Raw genomic sequence first — 21,944 nt, 5'->3', positions numbered from 1 at the left:
TTTTTTGGTTGCCTTTTACGTAGAAAAAAGTTATATAGGTAAGTTTGCGATTTTAGTCGAGGTCAAGGAGAGTAGTGGTTTGGTAGGTTAGGTTTTGTTTTTAGTTTTACTAATAGAAAGATGAACAATTTAAGTATTACGTGTTGCCAGAAGATTCTCCTATTTCTTTCTCCCATAATTGATACTGTATCATGTAAAGGGAATTAATCGTCAAAATCTAAGGACAACAATAGATCTAACAATGTATTTTATTTTTATTTTATTTTTCTGACTAGCTAGGCGACATATCTTGTAATGTTAAACATTATTCTATAAGAAAAACAGTAGATTATATTCTTTGTGAAATTTATACACTCCAGTCTCCAGCAATATAAATATATCAATTTCACGTACCAATTCCAAAAACAGAAGTTACCAAATGATGTTTAACATTTTCCCCTTGTTATGCTTTTATTTGAAAGTAAAAAAAGCAATAAGACTATATTCATGAGAACTCAAACGAGAGAGACATGAGAATTTCAAATGCGACTTGAATCCCTCCCGAAGATGAATCGTCTCATCCAGTCTGAGACCACCAGGACTCTCGTTCGCCAGCTCACTTGCTTACTGTGTTATTGAAAACAAAACTTGTAACCAAACAGTAACAAAAAAAATACAAAAATCATATGAATACTTTTTGTATTTCACTAGTCAAATAACATGTTCTACCTAGCGTAAACGGAGTACCACAGCCATTGACTACTGTGTCCTATCGAAACCCAGTCTCCTGGAAGTTGCGCCGCAGTTTGTTCCCCTCCTAATGGAGCAAACTGTCCCAAATGTCGATACCTGAAGGGACGGAAACGATGACGACCTTCTCCTCTAATCCTAATGGGACCTTCAGGATTCTTCTCGCATACTTCCATACGATCAAAGCATTTTGCAAGGTAAGTACCTTGCTGAGCAGCGACCTTATAAAGCCACCAGACAAATAATGAAAGCAAAAAGTGTGTGAGTCTGACTGTTTCACTAAAGATGAAAATTTCAAGTTAGTAAAAACAGAACAAACCTGTCCTGTAGCTGGAAGAAGCTTCACTTGTGAGTCAACTTGACAAAGAGCTGATTTAAGTTCTTCTATATCGAGTTCGACGGACTTATTGGAACCATTCTCAGCTTGTGCTTCTTTTAGAAGATCGGTAATGCCATGCATACCTTTACTCTTCAAGTAGAGTTGCACTTGAGGGTATCTATCACATATGTCACCCATTACTTCTTGAAATTCTTTCATTGTCAGTGTTCCTGAATTTTCCTTATCTGCTTTCTTGAATATAGCAGCTATGTCTTCCTGAAAAGAAAATCACAACCCAAAAGTATTAAGAAACAGAGAACCCCTATACACAATCCATAACTGTTAGCTCATTTGTATCTAGGGTTCTGAATTTGATTACCATGACTTTTCTCTGGTTGATTGTTGCGCAATCACCAAGTGCATATATGTTGTCACATCCTTCAACACGAAGCCATTCATCGGTTGCTAAAGCACGTCTATTTCCCTGAAAGAAAACATCGTAGACCGAGTTGATAAAGCTTGTTAACTATGAAAATATGAGCATTAATAATGTGCAAGCTCATATCATGAGGCATTTGATTACAGACCTGACCAATTTGTTTCATAAAATCTTTGATCACAGGACGAGTCCCAATACCAGTTGACCAAACGATCATTCCATAAGGAATAGTAGAGACCTCTCCTCCTTTGGTTTTAGCAGAAATTTCCTTATCATTCACTTTGACCACCATAGAACCCAATTTCACATCAATACCATCTCTAGTAAACTTTTCTTCAGCAAACTCTGTGATTCTCTTGTCAAACCTGTGAAAGAAAAGCTTCCTCAGAATCCTGAGTTAATTCTTCCATTATAGATCAAAAGTTCAAGAGGTAAGAATATCTCACATGGTCAAGATGTGGTCTGCAGCCTCTAGCAGAGTGATCTGCACTAAGTTCTTGGCTTTGGGATAGAGTTTGACTAAATCCTCGTTAACAAAATCATGAAGCTCAGAAGCAAACTCAACACCGGTTGGTCCACCACCAACAACTACAAAATGTAGCATTCTCTTTCTCTCTTCTTCGTTTAGTCCCGGTAAACTTACCTTCTCAAATGAATCAATGACAGTGCTACGGATTCTCTGTGCATCTTCAACCTCCTGCAAGACAACAAACATATCATAGAGACATGTCAAAATCCCTACATAAAACCCTTGGAAAACTTTCTCCCTACTAACAAAAAAATGTAACTAGTGGAGCAAGAGTATTGTTACTTTGAGGAAATGACAGTTCTCCTCCACCCCTGGAATATTAAATGTGTTTGACTGAGCTCCAGTAGCAATTACAAGGTAATCATAGTCAACATCAAATTCTCTCTTCCCGTTCGAATTCACGCCTTGTTTGGATCGACAGTAAACTTTCTTGCTTCGAGGATCAATTTTAACACATTCTGCCTCCAAGAAAGACATCTCAACATTCTACTTGACAAGACACACAAGACAAAGCTGGATTTAGTAGGTTGTTTTCAACAATACAAACATTACAAAGAAATAAGTTCTTCATAAAAGTGTTGTTCCAAAAGAAGGGATTAAGAGTGTATTAGTTTACCTTTCTTCCAATGTTGCGGATAGGTTCAACAACACTGCGAGCTTCAACAGTTCCGCAAGTAACACTAGGTAACAAGGGAGTGAAAGCAAAGTAGTTTCGAGGCGATATAACCTGAACCTCATAAGAAGAGTTATTCAGAGTCTTCAAGAAACTTGCTCCAGCCCATCCAGTTCCGAGCAACACTACTTTTTTCTTTCTGGTTTCAGTTTCAACACCATTGTTGCTATATGATGCATTTGCCTCAGAGTAGACTATAAGTCCTCCACCACTATCAAATGAGGAATATTGTATCAGTAGTCACTATGCATATAATACATTAAATGTCCTGATTACAAATCAGAAGACAATCTATTGGAACACAAGATCAAAAATCAGTTATCTAAACTAAATTTGATTGTTATTCAAGGGAATCATCAGCTAAACAAATTTTGATGTTAATTCTTGTATCACAAGTAAACAAAACAAGACTGTTGCATATACGGGAAAATAAAAAATCTTTATCATTACGAAGATCAAGTCATGGCAAAACCAAAAGGAGACGACTATATGCCAGATACAGAACAGAGTAAATTGATAGAGAAGCACAACGTTTTAAGTAGATCAGAAGTTGAGACAAAATGAAACAGAGAAAATTCAAACGTGAAATACAGATGAATCGGCGATGAATTGGTATAGTTACCTGATTGTGGAGACGACGAGAATCCTGGAAAGAGAAGGATAATCATGGAAAGCATTGGAGAATCTTTCGAAGAAGGTGAAAGGTCTCATAGTTTCGCTTGTTGTGCGATTCAATCTCCAAGAACGAATTGGTTATTCTTGCTTACATAGAGAGAGCCGAGAATTATGGAGAAAGGAGAAGAAAGAATGATGTGGAGAGGCCAAGTGGGACAAGGAGAGTGACGATGATTCTGTTTTGATAATAACCGTTTTGGTTGGACACGTGTAAATGCAATGGACAAAAAGAAAATAAGAAATGCTGAGGCCAACGAGTAGAGAGAGGAGTAACAGAAACGCGTGTCGTTTCCCTGTGACTTGACGGCCACGACAAGAGTTCTAGTGCTCCTCTCTTTTTGTTATTGTATTTGTTTGCAGTTTTTTGGACCCTCTTATAAAATGAAAGTCAGAGACAAAGGTGAATGTTCTTAGACCTTTGAAGCTCAAGCGACTTCGAGCATTATCACCAGCTTCTTCTTTGACCGCCGTCGTTGCTTTGCCATCTTCGTCGGATCTCCTTTTCCGATCTACAATTTTGGTTACTTCTTGTTACGACATCTTTTCTCATAAAAGAGAATGGGCTCCTGACACAACTTTTGGCCCAATTGTATCTTTACAAAAGAATATAAGCCCATTCAAACTCTGCTTTCACCAACATAAGCCCATTCAGAACACATCTTAAAGACTTGGCTTTCTCATTTTATGCCTGAGACCCTCTGTTTCATTTAGTGGCAAAAGCTAACCACACCGACTTCTTCTAATACCATGATTTCTTCAAAGGTTGAATAAAAATTTGAATCAGTATTTTTTTGAAGGAGATTGTGAAATTCTTATCAAGATTGTCAATGGCATATCGAAGAATCACGGAATCACAAATTTAGTTCAAGATATTGACCTTTGGGCAGCATAATCTATTTGTTTTTGCTTTACGAGAAGAGAATGTAATGGTGTGGCGCATTGCCTTGCAAAATTTGGTTGTATGTAGGTTAATATTTGATAATGTACAAAACTCTATGCAAAATAATTTATAAAATAGTTAATCTACAAAAATATTACAAAACAAACAATTATTAGGTGATTAACTATGCTTAATGATTTGTGCTACTGCTATTGTTGCATAAATTATGGCTACTAATTTTATAATTAGGTCATTGTCCCCACCCAGTTTTAAACCGATATAATGCATGTTATTGAAGAAAAATAAAATTCGGTATATACAGAATTTGTTATTTATAGTAAATTTGTTTAAAATCTCTATACTATTAAAAGAGAAGTACAAATGAAAATGGGTCGGGTTAAAATCAGAAAATTGACCCGAAATTCTGAAATCGGATCTTTGAAATTTTTTTGGAATATAAATTCGAATTAATAATGAAAAATCGAAATAAAATCAAATATTTATGGAAATAAAATAAAATCTGATTGTACTTATGGTAACTAATAATAAAAGCATATTCCGAACAATATTATACATTAATTACGTATAATAAATTTGTTCATATATTTTTGGGACTAATTCCATAACAATCAACGTTTTTGTCATTAATTTCGCTCATTTTAGCCAATTATCATTAATTGAAAGATATTTTATTTGCTTCTAAAAATTTCTAGAAAATTTATCACAAATAACCCAACTGTTTTATAAATTAAATTGATATTTTTATTTTGGTCGTGTAAATTAAATAAATATTTTTATTTTGGTCGTGTAAATTAAATAGATATGAAATCCATGTAACTAATTTTAATTTAATTATATTAAATCAAAATTATGATATTTTCATACCTATAGCTTACCAAAGAAGTTTAATTTTCAATTTATAAAGATTTTTTGAATATGATTTTAGAATTATTCAACAAGATGATAAGTATTTATTAAATTTTGTGAATCATGAAAAATAATAATTAATTTTTAATCATTATACTTCATCTTTCAATCTCTCATCTAACAAATAAGATACATATTCTATTATTACTATGTCCAAACTTCATTTTGTTGTATGACTAAAACTTCATTTTGTTGTATGACTAAAACTTCATTTTGTTGTATGACTAAATAATATTCTCATTAGAACTGTCAAAGCGAGTTGATTCGTCCCGTTGAGTCCGTTTTGCGATAGACAAAAAATATTTTGACTTGTGTTAGTCAGTCCGTACGACCCGCGGGTAGCATATATGAAATACAAACCCGTCCCACGAGTGTATGCGGATTTGCGGGATTGTCCATGGATTTTGTTTAAATAATTTTAAAGTAACCAAAATTTAAAATACTACTAAAATAAATAAATAAATCAAAATATTATTAAAAGTTTGTTTAAATTACCACATGTTGAATAAATTATAATTTTATCAATAAATACTAATATGCGGGCTGATCCGCCAATCCGCGGATGAAAACCGATTAAACTTATGACCCACTGCGAATTAATCCATGTGGCCCGCTTATTTGCGGGTTTAATATATTTTTCCAAATCTGCCCCATAGTGAGATGATGTGGGCTCGACCCGCGGTTTTTGACCTATTTTGACTGCTCTAATTCCCATGAATCGTCTAATTTTAGAATTTTAAAACACAAAATTCTATTTTGTAAATCAAAATTAATACGATGGGTACGTATATTTATAAACAATTTTACATTTTCTCTACAATTCGTTATTATAAATATTTATGAGTATACTACACGATTCGTTCTACTAAAAACACACACACAATATTAAACGCAACGTATGTAAACCAATATTCTCCCGCGGTGGACCGCGGGTCCGATCCTAGTGTAAAACAAGTATAACTAAAACAAATTGGATAAAAATGACTTACAAAGAAAAAACAGGCAAAAATGATAAAACTAGAGGAGCAGGATGAATTCTTCAATTAAGACAACATGTGGATGAATTCTTCAATTATAGGTTGTGATTTTTCAACCTACCATCGTCGTTTGACAGAGTGTTATGAATCCGAAAAAGATGCACAAAAAGGTACCTAAAGAACAAGACACTAAAGATGTCACTTAGTAATAGGCTAATAGCCAACTTCACCAAAAAAAAAAAAAATCCTTCAAATGACAACTAATTTTTAAGTCTACAACCAAGGGTCGTGAGTTAAAATGGAGGACTCGTTTTAGACTCTACTCAAAATCCACTTCCTGAAGTATATAAATACCCACGCAAATCCATTAATGGCGATCATTAACTCCACGTAAAACCCAAGCCGCACAGAAGATTTGTGTGATTCTGCCCTTGTCAAGAATCTTGCGTGTTACTTAAGTCTTTATTAGGAAGTTAGGGTTTTCACTGCTTTGGCTTAGTTAGATCCAATTGTTGATACCTAAGAGTCTGATGATGGGTTAGGTGCTTTGAGGGATTTTCGATCTTGTCTAGTCAAATGGTAACAAAAACAAGAGAAAATAAAATTTTCCAAATAGGTGTAGATATGGTCATACTACTTTATTTATATTTTCTCAATTTGATTCAGATTCATTTTCTTTTAATAAATAAGAAACCAAACTTTTCTTAAAATTCCGACTTTTAAATCCAGTTTGATAATAAATCGCAGGTTAATCCTTGTGTAGAAGTTGAAAATTGAATTATCCTCGTATAATATATATACACAAATGGTATTAGTAAAGAAAATTAACAACCATTAACTGTTGCTTTCGTTTTTTTTTCTTTCTAATCGGAAAAATGCTTAATGGAACTTGAGGAAGCATAGAGAGAAAGAGATCATCTTCTTCTTCTTCTTCATGGAAAAAGATCGATCTCGATCAAACCATCGTCCTCTCCATGAAAATCAATCTCTGTTTGTTTCCATTTATTCATCATCTTGCTATTATGGCTACGATGATTATACTCATCGAGCTTAATCTCAATCAAACCTTCGCCTCCAATTCCACCGTCATCATCCTCCTCTTCCCATCTGAATCCTATATCTTCCGCTGAGTTCCAGTCACCGATCTCCGGGAAATTGAATTCAGACGAGGAGGCAGAATCCGATTCTGGGTAACAGAGTGACAAAGATGGGTATCTCTCGATTTTTCTAAACCGGGTCGGATCTTTTTCATTCGGATCCTCTTCTTCTTCTTCTTCGTAGGCTTCGTGAATCACTTCCAATGGAGCTCTCAAGTTCCATTCCACAAAATCACCCATCAAATCGGAATCACGAACCAGAAAAACATTAGGTTCTTCAGCTTCCTTGAGAATCTCGTAGCTTTTCTCGGGTCGGGTGTTAGATTCTCGGGTCGACCCGAGGCGGAGAAGAGAGAGGAGAAGAGCTCCGGAGATGAGAAGAACAGGGGAGAGAAAGATTCGAAGCAAATCATTAGGGAAATAGATAAGAATAAGACTATAGAGAGAGATGAAACAGGAGAAGAGAGAATTAAAGGAGGAGACTTGTAGAGTTTCTCCTTCCATGGCGTGATGGAGTTTCGAAGCTGAGAGATAGAGAAAGAGAGACTTTGGTGGTCGTTGCATTTAAAAGCCCCGACGAGGGATTTGTTTTGTCTTTAAATAAAAAAAAAAAAAACAGTTTAGTGGTCAACAGATATTTAATTCTTCATTAAATTACTTTGTTTGAAACATTGAATTTTTTTGTTCATATAAAGAATCTTTTAATTTACTCGCTGAACAAAATAAATATGATGTCAGTTCTAACATTATTTCTGTTTCAAAATATGATGCTATATTCTCGATTTGAATATAAACTTGACACAACAACATGGAGTATTGAACTTAACTTTGTGTTCAGCTACGGGTTACCTTTAGTAGCTAGACTAATCTAACTTTGATTAATTTTGTAAGAATATTTGCATGAGGCATAACCAGATTAACTAATTTAACTGTGTTTCTTTACCGAGATGACCATGTGGTCCCCCAACAAAGGCTACAAGAAAAAACATATCCAGTTACATTCAAGGTTTAAGTAACTTCGTAAAATGAGCTAAATTTTATAAACATTGCACTAGTCTAATGGTTAAATTTAATGTCTCGCTTTGACAAAAAAAAAAATATATGACTCCCTGCCTCACTGGTGAACCGGTGATAAAGTAAAAAATGTTGGTATAACCAATATAATTTTTTAAAATATTAACAAGATAATTCTGCTTTTAAATTTTCCACAAATATTATTATAATTTATTAATTTTTTTTTGTTTAATTGTTTCCTAATATGTACTCTTATAATTCTATTTTAAACAATTACTATTGTTATCGATATATATATATATTTATCGGTACATGTAAAAAAATCATAAATTTGTATTCGCTAGATCATCGATTTATTGTTTCTAGTAACTCTAATATTAATCCAATTTAACCAATCTTTTTTCATATAAAAAACTTCCCCGCATATGAAATATAGTGGCATGAATGGTTTTGCACAAAAAAAAAAAGTTGCATTCATGGTGTCATTCCTTGGCGTTTCAATGTTTCATCACACAACATGTCTTGCATTTAATTATTTTTCTCTTCACATCTTTATTTAATTTCTATCATGTATGTTTTTCTATAAAGTTTTGAGTAATAATGAATGATCAAACAAAGCAAAGTAGTTACGCTTTATGTTTGTTGAGAAAGAGAAAGGTGAAGAAAGCCTGAAAAATGTCTAAGGCAGCACGATTGTCTTCCTTTTATATGCGGAGTGGGTCTTTTGCAAATGTCTTCCTTTTCTAATTGAACCAAAATAAAATGTCTTCCTTTTTTTAAATAGGAGTCTTTCTTTCTTTTTGTGTTATATAAACGAATATATATATATATATATATATATATATAATTGTTTTTGGAGAGTATGATCAAATTGCCGTATAGAGTAGTAGAGATTTGGCATGGATGTTTCACTTTTAGTTAGGAATTTCCAAATAGTACTAGAATTTATTTTTCTTCTTTTCGATTTGTTCGGTTTGAAATATCTTTGCCAACTTAATTGTATTTGCTTTATAATTTGATTTAAAAAAAATTTTGGTCCAGCTTAATTTTTTCGGTGCAAGTTTATTTTTTATCCGAAAAAGTATTTGTTGCTTATTTTAGAAAGAACTTCAAATGGGATTCGCAAATTATTTCCAGGACAGAAAAGTTTAATAGAATAAAAAAGCAAATTGCAAATGCGTGCTGGATGAATTACTATGCCAACTTAAACATAATCTAAAAAAAAAAAAAAAAACAGAATCTAGTAAATAAACTTAAAGAAAATAAATGGAACAACATCGTTTATTAAAAAACTCATATAGTTCTGCGGAGAAACCTGAGAAATAGATTAAATTAACTTAGGCAAAGTCACACAAAGGATATCAAAACATAAAATATTCAATTATTAGCCGCAAGTAGAACTATAAGACGATAAAATATGTTTACTTTAACCTTAAATTAAAAGGTCTATACTGAAAATTTGTTAAGTGTTAAGTTATATATATGATTGAATTAAAGATTTTGGTTATGATGAAGAAACTGCTGAATGGACTATAAGCTTTTGGTTTTTAGATTATTTGACCTTTATTTTAAAAATAAATAATGGTAATTTAGGCAAGAAGCAATGACTTTATATAAAGTCGACAAAATTAATCAAAGTTTTGATGATTAGGGAGAATGGACCCAAAGGACATAAACCACGTGACTTGGAACTGTTTTGGACCGACCACATCCATCACCTAGGCTTGACTTCCACGGAATGATTTTCAAAATTGGATGTCCAAAACTTTAAAAAGCAAATGAACAATTAATTTTGGGATTGTGATATATAAAGAAAAACTAAGACATCACTTTTTCTTCTTCTTTTTTTCCTCGTGTCTCTTTCAATGTATGGGTTAAAGTGGAAACAAAGCTATTCCATTTCGATAAATGATAATTAGAGGTAGAGATGCATATGGGAATGTTGACGTAAGGATAAAATCTAAATCTTGATAAAGTTGAAGTTAATCATATATATTATTCAAATCGTTTCGTGAAAAATATATATGGAGATAGATAATATAATCTATCTAACATGAATAGTGGGTGATAGCAGAAGACAACGACCTCTCATTAATTTTGATGCCAATTGACACCGATCAGAATCCCATCTCCAGTGTCCAGAGATAGAGAAAGAATGTCACAATCGAAAAAAGAGCTTTGTTGTATAATATAACATGATAAATGCAAGCAATGTAAATATACTTGTCGACGGAAATCACTTCTACAATGATAACTTGTTGATGTGAAAATATGTTTTTAGTACACTAGCTAACAAAAGAATGAGAAGATAGTGGAATTTCATACATAGACAGAAGCAGAAAATAAGACCTTAAAGCCATATGATGAGTGTAATAAAGAATCAACTTCAAAAACAACACCGGACCACTCAATCTTACCCCAAATCTCGCCTCCATTGCGTCTCTCCACGGAGATCTCGGCAGAACAAAGGTCCAAACTCTGCCCGATCCAGAAGATAACAATGTTTCCGGCAGAATTGCTGCAGAGTTTGTTGATATTAAAGAAATTTCTCGAACTAGAGAGAGAGTGTTGCAGCTCTTCCAAACCTTTCACTTCCTTCCAATCCAAATCATCTGGCTGACACCATAGGATTTTTCCGCGAGTACCACGACGGTAAAATAGTTTATCAATGATACACCAATCGTTTCTGTTTCCTATCTGATCGCTTGACAAGTAGTAGAAGATTGGACGCTTCTCATCCAGCCCGAAAATCTTCTGCCCCTCTATAACCACACTTTGGTAGATATTTTTACATTCTGGTGTCTCAAAATCCCAATCTTTGGGCAAACACAAGAAAGGGGCCCAAGTTTGAGTCTCTGGATCAAATACCTCTGCCCATGTATCCTCATGAGCGCAATGCTCGGACCCTCCAAAAACGTATATCTTCCCGTCTACAAAGCATGCCGATGCGGAAGCTCGAGGCATATTCATGGACTTAATGCGGTGCCATGTGTGACAGTAACAATCGAGGAACGAGACATCAGAAGTAGGAATGCCGTTGATGAGTCCACCAATGACAAAGATCCCCCCATCCACCACAACGAAAGAAGATGAATCCGGAACCTGATAAGGGTTCGAGGGGATTGGGTTCAGCCGTCGATTAGGGGTAAGGATGAACCAGCGTGGAGTTGGGTTAGGAAAGACTTTCATGCATACGTACATAGACACGTCGGTGCAACCCATCTCCTGTCTCAAGTTGAAGAGCCTAGAGGAAGCTACCATAGCGCGGTGGATCTTGGAGACGAGAGATAAGGCCGCGTGGTCGAATCTCGAAAGGTGAGCCAAGCATATCAGAGCTATCTCATCTGGTAACATAGACCACGACGTAGTCGTCTCCTTCGTCTTCTTCCTCCTTTTACTGTCCGGTGGCACTTCTGAAGCGTAACAATTGGACATCGTCAATCCCAATTCCCAATTAACCCTGTTAATCCTTCCCGATGAAACGGTTTTATAGAACTTTATGGTTTCTGATTTTTATCTTTTTTTTAGTTAACATTTTATGGTTCTTATAAAACCGCAAATTTCCTCCTTTCTTTTCGTTAATATGTTGCCGATTTCCATTTATTTTTAGGGATTTTTACGAGAAATTTGATCTCCGTTATTACTTGATAGAACTTAGAGTCACACTCTATTAAATAATTCCTTGTCAAATTTAATTTTAGCTATAGGGTCCGCATATGTTGGCTTCAATAATCCGAGAGATTAGGAGCCATTCTTTTCTTTATTGTAGTTTGGAGTTGTTTTAATTTACACTGTTGAATTGGTTGATTGGAATTTAGAATTTTAAGCATTGTGATCGACGTAGGGAACTTAATGATGAGTTTCAGCTGAATTCTTCATGTGGCATCAGTGTTGTGTACCAACCAAGTAGAGAGTCTATAGGTTCTAAGTCCACTGACACTACAGAGACAGAGGAAGCCAAACTAGGGGTCAATAGGCGACATTACATTATGTCTGGTCCAATCTGGTTCACTTATTGGGTTATATTTTTAAAAAAATTCTTATTCTACTGCATCAAAGGTAGATATTACAGGTTATGATGGGTTTCTTATGCTTACTTTGTGCTACATGGTTTAGTTTTTTTTTATGTTAAGGCTATTTCTTCTTCTCCAGTGACATTTTGGAGATGAGACTTGCTTGTAACGCCATTGTTTTCATCATAAGTGTTGTTCTCTTCGGATGTAACGTAGAAACTCCAGAGAGAAACACAGCTGTGGTGAACACAAAGAGAAAACGAAAGATTTGATTTTGTGTGTGTTTAACAATGATTGGGAGAGGAACTAATTAGAGTTTTAGTGTAATGTACTTTTCAACTAATTAGAGTTTTAGTGTAATGTACCTCTCAATTTACCGGATTTTTTGGGATGGGATTTGCCATCACTCTCTTTCCTTTTTCGATCCATGGCTAATTCAGGAAGAGAGTAAATTCAGGAGCGCTAAATCAGGAAGAGATCAATATTTGAAAAAATGGGCAAGATTGATGATTGGAAAGATACGTTGAAACCCAAATTTCCGGAGCTAATCTCCTTTTAAATACCTTCTATTTCCCCAACAGTAAGAATTTAAAACAGATGCAAGATTGCCCCATTGCCAAGGCACTGTGTTAGTCGATAGTTATATTTCGCATGTTATTTTGATGTGTTTTAGGCTCATCTAACCTAATAAAATCATTTTTTTTCAAAAATTATAGGTTAGAGATCAAATCAGTTTAAAATAAAAAAATTTAGGATTACAATTAGACTAGTCTTGCCAGATAGGTCGAATCTCATTTAAAACACTTTACAAAACCAGGAACGAAGATCAATGCTCACCAAAACTAGATTTACAACTTAACAAATAAAAGTAATTTTAAGACATAACTTAAATGTGATTAGATATTAGATAAAAATAGCATATATATTTTATAAAATATTACACATCCATGAAAAGTCTTAACAGTAAAACAAAGATTAATTAGTAAAAGATAGAATTTGATTCAATCACCGGATGCACTGTATTACAATGTCCATGAGTAAAAGAGTCATTCCTCCACGTCGTCTTCGTCGTCCACATCGTCGTTGTTGGCAGTGGCGAGAGAAAGTCCAATTCAACATTGCCCAAAATCAAATATCGTATGATATTTTCTCAGAAAAAGGCATTCCAAAAGTATTGTATATAAATATAAAAAAAGCAAAAAATATTACTATTAATTTATTTATATAATATCTAAGAAACAATATATAACTAAACTTACTAATACTCGGCAATTTCATGTCGGAAATACATAGGTCTGAAAATACTTGAGTGTCGTCTTCGAAGTTGTCCATTTGGGATGAGATACTATATATATATATATATATATATATATATATATATATATATATTAAAATGTGCATTAGAATAGAAAATTAATAATTATAAGAAAAAAAATTTGTAAGAAAACTTACCTATCAACCGAGAATTTGAGAATTAATCTCTCGGATAATGAGCTACATAAATATAAATTACACAATGTATTAGTAAACAATATTTAATTCATATTAAAAATTGAACAAAATTAAATCCTTTACTAACCACAGGACTGTATATATACATAAAGCTCGTATGTACTAAAGCTTTATTGGTGAGTAATCCTAAAAAAAAAATTCTCATGTACTAAAAAACACTCACACACATATATATATATATACACACACATAAACGCATTATGTTTAATTAATTATTACGCGGATATCCCACGACTCGGATGGCAAGCATCCTAATGATCCATCTATCATCTTCAACGAAGTTGAAGTATAAATGCTCATCGAAAAAATGATTCGGATCAGCATCCCCAAATATTATTTCTCCTCCCAAATTAAAGCCGTCCTCATAGTAATTCCATAGCCACACCGAAAATATATTTTGATGTAAAAACCTTTGATTCATCATATTTCTCCTAAAATTATTTCTAATAAAATATAATTATATTTTTATTTTTTTATTTGTTATTTAAATATAATTAATCTCATAACTCTATTAATATTTTGACAATAAATCATTGTATATAATAAATATCACATACATAAATTTATTTGTTATATACAATGATTTATTTTCAAAATATTAATAAAGTTATGAGATTAATTATATTTAGATAACAAATAAAAATAGAAATATAACTATATTTTACTGGAAATAGTTTTAGGAGAAATATGATGAATCAAAGGCTCTTACATCAAAATATATTTTCGGTGTGGCTATGAAATTACTATGAGGACGGCTTTAATTTGGGAAGAGAAATAATATTTGGGGATGCTGATCCGAATCATTTTTTCGATGAGCATTTATACTTCAACTTCGTTGAAGGTGAGAGATGGATCATTAGGATGCCTGCCATCCGAGTTGTGGGATATCCAAATAATAATTAATTAAACATAATGTGTTTATGTGTGTATATATATGTCTGTGGGTGTTTTTTAGTACATGAAAATATTTTTTTCAGGATTACTCACCAATAAAGCTTTAATCCATACGGACTGTATGTATATATACGGTCCTCGGGTTAGTAAAGGATTTAATTTTGTTTAAATTTTACTATGTATTAAATACTGTTTACTAGTACAATGTGTAATTTATATTTATGTAGCTAATTATCCGAGAGATTAATTCTCAAATTCTCGGTTGACATGTAAATTTTTTTACAACATTTTTTCTTATAATTATCAATTTTAAATTCTAATGCACTTTAAAAAAATATATATAGTATCTCATCCCAAATGGACAACTTCGAGGACGACACTCGAGTATTTTCAGACCTATGTATTTCCGACATGGAATTGCCGAATATTATTAAGTTTAGTTATATATTGTTTCTTAGATATTATATAAATAAATTAATAGTAACAATTTTTGCTTTTATTTTATTTATATACAATACTTTTATAATGTCTTTTTGAAAGAAAATATCATACGATATTTGATTTTGGGCAATGCCGAATTGGACTTTATCTCGTCACTGTCGCCAACGATGATGTGGACGACAAAGACGACGTGGAGGAGTGACTCTTTTACTCAAGGACATTGTGATGCAGCGCATCCGGTGATTGAATCAAATTCTATCTTTTACTAATTAATTTTTTTTACTATTAAGATTTTTCATGGGTGTGTAATATTTTATGAAATATGTATGTTATTTTTTTCTAATATCTAATCATATTTAAGTTATGTCTTAAATTTACAATTATTTGTTTAAGTTATGAATCTAGTTTTGGTGAGCATAAATCTTCATCCTGATTTTATAATGTGTTTTAAATTAGATTCGATCTATGTGAAAATACCAGTCTAATTGTGATACTAAATTTATTATTATTATTTTAAACAGATTTGATCTCCAGAATATTTCTTGAAAAAGTGATTTTGTTAGGTTAGATGGGCTAAACACATCAAAATAACTTACAATCTAAATTTAACGGTGAATTGCAAGAGCAAATGTGATTCCAACAATCTCTCCTTCTAGAATTTCTGATGAAGATTCTTCCTCCCCGACAAAACCCTAAAAATCGAAACCAGACACCAGCAAAACCGAGTTAGCACTTAGCAGATGTAAAATAAACAGAGAAACAAAGACATTTGAGAAAACCCCATAAATTTCGAAAGAAAAATCAAGTCTTTGAAAAAAGAAATTGAAGAACAACTTCTCAAATCTGTAAAAGAAACAATTTTCTACTCGTTTCCACAAAATCGAAGCAGTATTATATAAAAACACAGCAAACCCCAAGAACACGGCGGAGTCATGATCGAGCATCGAAAGATAATTAAGAGTTGGGTAAGACGAAATACCTAAGAATTCAGCAGCGTATTTGACCCGATTTGGTTCCTGAACCGGAGAAGAAATGAAACAACAGGAAGGGTTTTGCAGGTGAAAAGAGGGAGAATCTGAGTGAGAGAGAGAGAGTGAAAATGGCGGACCTTTTCTTGCAAGAGAGAGAGAGCCAGAAGGAAGAAGAATTGCGAGAGAATAAGTTTTGGAGTCGAGTGACACTGCTTTTCTCTCCCTAGATCTTTGTGCGACACTGGTGAACGATTAAAGTCGATAAGGGCCCTGTAAAAGAGTAAATGATGGTCTTTGAAAAGGACTTTGTAATAAAGGAGTACGATATATGAAACATGCATGCAACTCTATATATAATTTATTTATCGAGCTATATTTAATAGGGTCATGTCCACTCAAACCAAGTTTTGTTTGTATATTCTGTATAAATTATTCACCATACTTTCTTTTTCAGATACGAGATACCAATCTTTTTAAAAAAATTGTATTTGTATAAGAAATACACATATATTCTTGGAATAATTGGCTTAAAAATCCCTTTTGAAATGAAAATTCGGAAACTAAAATAAATTCAAATTTTTGTACAAACTAACATATGCAATTACACTCCACCCCCATATGCTAGAAGAATTTTATAGTTTTCCGGCAAAAACTTGAATAGTGGGTAATAGCAGAAGACAACGACCTCTCATTAATTTTGATGCCAATGACACCGATCAGAATCGAAAATGATAAAGAGACAGGGAAAGAGAGTCACAATCGAAAAAAGAGCTTTAATCGTTGTATCATAACATGATAAAGGTAAACTGTTATGTTAATTTTTTTTTTTTTTAATTGTTTTGGTCAAAGTTGCTGTCCAGTGCACCGTTTGATATTTCATTTTCTTTGGTAATTGAGTTCTCACCTAAGTAAAAACTAATCAGAAAATGTACACACGTCTTATGAATATGAAGTAGACTTTAAGAGTGCAACGGATTAATATCTACTTTTGACCTTAAAAATCAATAAGATTCAACCACTGTATTTCTAATTAATATGGTGTTGTCACTTTGTATGATCATCAAGTTTAATTCTTTTGATTCATTAAATGTGTTGACTGTTGACATAAGTATGAGAATTGAAAGAAAAAAAAAAAAGTTTGAGAATTGATAATCTTTATTGCACCTTAAGACAAAAACCTTGGATCCTCTGAGTCTCTGACTAAACCTAAAAGACTAAAATAGATAGTAGTATATAAGAAAAAACCCATATCAGTTCCCAATGTATACAAAATGAATTTCTATACAAAAATCATCACTAACCCTAAATTATTCTGAATCAAAATGCAGACTAATAAAAAAAAACCTATAACCATCACAGAGAAATTCCTAGTAGTCAAAAGTGTGTAAAACACTTAGCCACTAGAATCAAACCATTTACACATACAGTATCATTTTCAAGTAAACAATGCCACAGAGACGCTGGACAATTGCTCTTTCCTCTTAGCCTTGGTCCAACGATAATGACTCGGTGCGTTAGGAGGCTTTATATCGTCCTCTTGATGGCTCGAATCCGAAATCTCCTCGAGCTCGACCGAGTTTCGAAAAGCTCGAGTCTTTTTTGGTGTGGTGTACGCAAAGTGTAACCTTTTGGCTATCAAACTCTGTTACAGTTCAAAAATTGCAATAAGAACAATGAATCAATCAAACTCAAATGATGAAACCAAATGGAACTTACAGCTTCTCTGATTGATTTAGATACGAGTTTTAGACTCTTGAGATCCTCATGATCAACACCACAAATCACTCGAATCTGTATAATAATTAGATTATTAATAAAGGATCATAATCAAAATCGAATCAGATTAAGCAAAACTAAATCAAACTCATTTACCAAGAGTTCTTGAGGCAGAGATTCAAGGGGAGATTTCTCAGAGGACGAAGAAGAAGAAATCATTGTTCTGCTTCGTTGTCTCTTCAACGAACTCTTCACCGGCGGCGATTCAGATACTACCGGAATCTCAGCGGCCGATCTAGATAGAGATTCACGAACACTACTCGAAATCAAAATCCTTTTCCTCCCTAATACTCTCGTGAACCTCACTGATCCTAAACCTAACTCTAATTCCTCTTCCTCGCCGTGAAATCTACCATTTGAGTTCATCACGAATCCTCTCTTCGTTAACGCCATTGTTGTTCTTCTTCTGCTTCCTTCACTGAGAAACAGATTCTCCGAGAACCACTCAACTAATTTAACAGCACTCGAGAGCCAAAGCTCACCGATGAAATGGAGATAATGGATCATTTAGAACGCCAAAACAACACAGATCAAAGCAGAGAGAGATTGTTGCTCGGATTCGAGAGAGAAGACACGTGGCGGTTTACTGTTGGACAGCCGTCATTGGCGTTTTGTGTTTCGATCAGTCCAAGTTAAGTTTAGCTTATGTATCAGTTACTGTACAAGATAAACCCGTTTTATTCGGGAGAGAAAATCATTGGCATGCTTGCGGGTCCATAGGATTATCAGTGTTCTGTCTATTGATTGTTTGCCACGTGTATGTTTAGGTAGTTTGAACGGTATGGATTTAATGAGCAGACAGAGTTTTGTGGTTTTGAAACAGAGGAGTCTGGCTTGAGTTCATTGGATTCTAAAAACACGTCGAGATAAGTATGGGAATTTGTTTTTTGTTTTTGTTTAAAAAGGCACAAAAAGATAAGAATATGCCATTTCTTTTTGGATAAGACTAATACTGTTTTGATTCCTTTTAAACTTAAATTTATGTTAAGGCTATTTCGTCTCCTCCTGTGACATTTTGGAGATGAGACTTGCTTGTTTCGCCATTGTCTTCATCATAAGTGTTGTTCTCTTCGGACGTAACGTAGAAACTCCAGAGAGATACACAGTTCTCATCAGCTGTGGTGACCACAAAGAGAATGGGAAGATTTGAGAATTTGGGTTAAACATTGATGGGAGAGGAACTAATTAGCGTTTTAGTGTAATGTACCTTTTAATTGAAGATCGTTCTTATCTTCATCGTCATCATCAGGAATTGCAAAACGTCTGTGACCAGAGGATGTAGCAGCCATTGGAAGGTATGGGTGGAAAGAGAAAGCATTCACGGTATCTGCATTAATGGGATGGAGTAATATGCCGAAGTTAGGATATCATCAAGAATTGGAGAATTTACTGAAGAACCAAGTGTTAGCTACCTGAAGCAGCTTGATATCCAGAAACCCAGTTTCCGGTTTGTAAATCGTACATGTGAACGAGTCCATCCTGGAATAAAAGACAAAGAGGAATGAGAAAATGGTTACATGATTTCACCACAAGTGCGTTAATAGAGGATAAAAGATTGCTTTCAATTTTTCTAATTAAGGGAAAACGAACATCAAAAGTACCTGACCACCAGTAGCTAAATGTCGACCACATGGCTCAATATCAAAGAATACACGCTGGTTTGTGTTCTCAGTTGCTCTGTACAATCTGATACACAAATATAAATGATACATTTCAAACATATTTCAACTTTATAAGAGCTTCAACATCTACCATTTCATCAAGCTAAGACTTCTAGTAAATTGAACATTGATGTAGCATTAAGTTTTTGCTTCTCATGGCACATTAAGTATTCATATTGTTTAAAGCACTCGTTCTGGCTTCTAGATTATATTGTAAAACAAGTATGAGCTGAGAAACCAAAGACTACCCAAACAAAAAGAAAGAAGTAAATACTCACTTATAGACTATCTCAACAGATTTCCGAATATCCCAGCAAAGAATGTAAGGATCCTGAAGAAGGGCAAACAAAAAAGAAACATTTGGGTAAGGTTACGACGATACATGGTCCTATTACATAATCATACTTTAATACTGGACACCAAGGAGAATATCTCTAGACGGATGATACTTTCCTCCAAAAAGGGTTATCCTTAAAATGGAAATCAAGTTGTGATATAATATGCTCCAGACAACATTCAGCGGAAAAAATGTTTATAACAGTATGTTACCTTGCGACCTCCTGTATATAAATAGTTCCCATCCTTTGAAAACTGGACCTAAAAGCAAGAAAAATTTCGATCAATAATTGATCATATCCTAATGGACAAAAATAAGGCAACAATTAGTGGTCATTGCTTACATGCGTAACACCGCCTTCTTGACCATGTAAAACATACAATAGCTCCATGTTATCTTCTCTGTAAATCCCAGTAGTCTGCCCGTAAGATCCCACAGCCAACATTCCAGAATTAGTTGGGGAGAAAGCAAGAGTAGATAATATACCTGGAAATTATAAACCATTAAAAGGTTGTTCTTGTTTCTGTATAATCTGTAATAATAATATTATGCAGCATCTGAGTGGTAAACGAAGAAAAAAACCTGCTTGGCCCTCTTTGTTTTTCTGTAGAGTTGAATATTGCCCAAAATCTCTTCCAGGACGATGAAGATCAAACACTCTGATGAAGCTGTTGTAACCAGCAAAGATCCTAAAGCCATAACACAGCCAAATGAATATAGACGACTGTTAATCAAATTCTCTACCATGTGGGAAGATGGAAAAAACTTAGATGAAGTTCTTGCTTACTTGGTTCCATCAGGATTAAATCCAACAGAAAATGCAGCAGTTATTTCATCCATAGCATCATAGGCTCGGTACGTGCACCGAAGCTGCCATTGTTTTATACACATGTAAATAATCAGATGCAAACAAAAAATGATGGTAGAATAACTCTCCAGTAAACATGTTAAGTTTCATGGAAAAATCAGCACCTCACCAGAAGTACTATCCCAAAGATGTATCGGATGGTCTCTAGTGGACGTAGCAAAGACACATGTTAAAGGGTCTGAAATCAATCAGTGAACAGCCAAAATCAGTAATTCAAATTGATGAAATAATTAAGCAAAAGATACAAACAGAAACCCTTTATTACCTGAGACTGACATGTAAGGATACCAACAGAAATCATAGACAGATTCACCCTCATTCACAAGAAGACTCGCACCATACGAATCTACAAATCCAAAATGTGCAAGGAAATCAATAAACACAGTAACACACCATGAATCACAAAATTACTTCACATTTTTGATTTTTATAGCATTTGCCACAACATAAAAAAGTCATATGGAAAAGCTAACCTTCTTCAGGGACTGGCACTCCATAGCCATTAGAATCCCCTCCATCTTGTGGCCTGATGGGGCAAATTTGCAAAACTAAAGATTCAACAGAGAACTAAAACTACCCAAACATACAAAATTATTGAAACTTAAAGCTACAAAAATATTTCAAATTGAAATGATTCAACTTACAGATGAAACAGACTAAGTGTATTATCCTCAGAGCTTGCAAGGAAACATGAACCATCAGGTGACCTATATAAGAAACAGTAACAATTCAATACCTCAAAAGTTAAGGAGAAGAAAAAAAAACAAACTTTGAGAAAGAACAAAACCCTAATCAAGAGAGTGAATTTGAAACAAGAAGAAAAGGGTACCATTTAAGACCCTTGAGGAAATTATTAGGGTTTCGAGCGGTCCTGAACTGCTTAGAGAAATGGTGCGTTCTATAAGGAGAGACATCAAATCTCATAGTAGGCCAGGATGAGTTTTGTTCTCCTGATTCTACCTTAAGTCCACCATTTTCTTCGGCTACTGCTTCTTCTTCACCCATCTTCTTCGTCAGAGCTTCTCGAAAAAAGCAGCAGAGAGGTGTACTTTCGTTCTAAACCCCAGTCAAAATCTCCAAAACCTGAACCGGGTTTTCAATCTCAGACCGACAATTGAACCGAAATTAAACCAAAAACCGGGTTAGGTATTTTTATTGGAATTTGGAAGAAAAGCCCGCCAGGTTTGTCATTAGTGCGTCTCTCTCTGCTCC

General features: G+C 34.0%; 5 protein-coding genes across 8 annotated transcripts; all 5 read right to left on the bottom strand.

Annotated features, from left to right (window-relative positions):
- Positions 1 to 312: 312 nt before the first annotated feature.
- On the bottom strand, positions 313 to 4,504 carry LOC9303916 (external alternative NAD(P)H-ubiquinone oxidoreductase B3, mitochondrial). The gene is made up of 9 exons (XM_002867798.2): positions 3,312 to 4,504; positions 2,633 to 2,900; positions 2,299 to 2,502; positions 1,934 to 2,184; positions 1,636 to 1,852; positions 1,428 to 1,532; positions 1,049 to 1,324; positions 709 to 950; positions 313 to 606 (listed from the first exon to the last, which is right to left on the bottom strand). Exons 1-9 carry the CDS (start codon positions 3,398 to 3,400, stop codon positions 519 to 521), a joined length of 1,740 nt encoding a protein of 579 aa, XP_002867844.2. The 5' UTR covers positions 3,401 to 4,504; the 3' UTR covers positions 313 to 518.
- A 2,399-nt stretch (positions 4,505 to 6,903) lies between these two features.
- Positions 6,904 to 7,941, bottom strand: LOC9303915. Its single transcript, XM_002867797.2, has one exon. The coding sequence runs from the start codon at positions 7,807 to 7,809 to the stop codon at positions 7,081 to 7,083; it is 729 nt and encodes a 242-aa protein (XP_002867843.2). The 5' UTR covers positions 7,810 to 7,941; the 3' UTR covers positions 6,904 to 7,080.
- A 2,534-nt stretch (positions 7,942 to 10,475) lies between these two features.
- On the bottom strand, positions 10,476 to 16,402 carry LOC9303914 (F-box/kelch-repeat protein SKIP6). Of its 3 annotated transcripts, XM_021017908.1 has the most exons (5): positions 16,099 to 16,402; positions 15,716 to 15,811; positions 13,725 to 13,766; positions 12,638 to 13,617; positions 10,476 to 12,509 (listed from the first exon to the last, which is right to left on the bottom strand). In XM_021017908.1, exon 5 carries the CDS (start codon positions 11,692 to 11,694, stop codon positions 10,579 to 10,581), a length of 1,116 nt encoding a protein of 371 aa, XP_020873567.1. In that variant the 5' UTR covers positions 11,695 to 12,509; positions 12,638 to 13,617; positions 13,725 to 13,766; positions 15,716 to 15,811; positions 16,099 to 16,402; the 3' UTR covers positions 10,476 to 10,578. The 3 variants fall into 3 exon arrangements, with proteins under 3 accessions (XP_020873567.1, XP_020873568.1, XP_002867842.2); XM_021017909.1 differs by lacking the exon at positions 13,725 to 13,766 and having other exon boundaries at positions 12,638 to 12,703; XM_002867796.2 differs by lacking the exons at positions 12,638 to 13,617; positions 13,725 to 13,766 and having other exon boundaries at positions 10,476 to 11,672.
- Positions 16,403 to 17,227: 825 nt separating this feature from the next.
- On the bottom strand, positions 17,228 to 18,515 carry LOC110226393 (F-box protein SKIP27). The gene is made up of 3 exons (XM_021018055.1): positions 17,963 to 18,515; positions 17,807 to 17,881; positions 17,228 to 17,732 (listed from the first exon to the last, which is right to left on the bottom strand). Exons 1-3 carry the CDS (start codon positions 18,371 to 18,373, stop codon positions 17,526 to 17,528), a joined length of 693 nt encoding a protein of 230 aa, XP_020873714.1. The 5' UTR covers positions 18,374 to 18,515; the 3' UTR covers positions 17,228 to 17,525.
- Positions 18,516 to 18,733: 218 nt separating this feature from the next.
- LOC9305956 (telomerase Cajal body protein 1) lies at positions 18,734 to 21,923 on the bottom strand. Of its 2 annotated transcripts, none has more exons than XM_021017838.1 (14): positions 21,562 to 21,923; positions 21,377 to 21,439; positions 21,206 to 21,258; positions 20,998 to 21,078; positions 20,837 to 20,910; positions 20,652 to 20,734; positions 20,447 to 20,553; positions 20,208 to 20,350; positions 20,077 to 20,124; positions 19,806 to 19,858; positions 19,468 to 19,552; positions 19,279 to 19,345; positions 19,074 to 19,193; positions 18,734 to 18,982 (listed from the first exon to the last, which is right to left on the bottom strand). In XM_021017838.1, exons 1-14 carry the CDS (start codon positions 21,735 to 21,737, stop codon positions 18,846 to 18,848), a joined length of 1,290 nt encoding a protein of 429 aa, XP_020873497.1. In that variant the 5' UTR covers positions 21,738 to 21,923; the 3' UTR covers positions 18,734 to 18,845. The 2 variants fall into 2 exon arrangements, with proteins under 2 accessions (XP_020873497.1, XP_020873498.1); XM_021017839.1 differs by having other exon boundaries at positions 18,734 to 18,954.
- Between the last annotated feature and the right edge of the window lie 21 nt (positions 21,924 to 21,944).

This window comes from Arabidopsis lyrata (genome assembly GCF_000004255.2).
Source record: "Arabidopsis lyrata subsp. lyrata unplaced genomic scaffold ARALYscaffold_7, whole genome shotgun sequence".
Taxonomy (NCBI): Eukaryota; Viridiplantae; Streptophyta; class Magnoliopsida; order Brassicales; family Brassicaceae; genus Arabidopsis; species Arabidopsis lyrata.
This window is presented reverse-complemented; position numbering and strand designations above follow the sequence as displayed.

Bases quoted from the DNA above. Each gene is read 5' to 3' on its own strand.
- LOC9303916 (XM_002867798.2), bottom strand. From the start codon at position 3,400: ATGAGACCTTTCACCTTCTTCGAAAGATTCTCCAATGCTTTCCATGAT. The intron at 2,503-2,632 runs GTAAACTAATAC...CTTGTCAAGTAG, and splicing joins TCCGCAACATTGGAAGAAAG to AATGTTGAGATGTCTTTCTT. The intron at 1,533-1,635 runs GTCTGTAATCAA...GTTTTCTTTCAG, and splicing joins TTATGAAACAAATTGGTCAG to GGAAATAGACGTGCTTTAGC.
- LOC9303915 (XM_002867797.2), bottom strand. From the start codon at position 7,809: ATGCAACGACCACCAAAGTCTCTCTTTCTCTATCTCTCAGCTTCGAAA.
- LOC9303914 (XM_021017908.1), bottom strand. From the start codon at position 11,694: ATGTCCAATTGTTACGCTTCAGAAGTGCCACCGGACAGTAAAAGGAGG.
- LOC110226393 (XM_021018055.1), bottom strand. From the start codon at position 18,373: ATGATCCATTATCTCCATTTCATCGGTGAGCTTTGGCTCTCGAGTGCT. The intron at 17,882-17,962 runs GTAAATGAGTTT...ATTATTATACAG, and splicing joins CTCTGCCTCAAGAACTCTTG to ATTCGAGTGATTTGTGGTGT. The intron at 17,733-17,806 runs GTAAGTTCCATT...GAACTGTAACAG, and splicing joins CTAAATCAATCAGAGAAGCT to AGTTTGATAGCCAAAAGGTT.
- LOC9305956 (XM_021017838.1), bottom strand. From the start codon at position 21,737: ATGGGTGAAGAAGAAGCAGTAGCCGAAGAAAATGGTGGACTTAAGGTA. The intron at 20,351-20,446 runs GTTTTTTTCTTC...TATAATTTCCAG, and splicing joins AAACAAAGAGGGCCAAGCAG to GTATATTATCTACTCTTGCT. The intron at 19,553-19,805 runs GTGAGTATTTAC...TTTGTGTATCAG, and splicing joins TCTGTTGAGATAGTCTATAA to ATTGTACAGAGCAACTGAGA.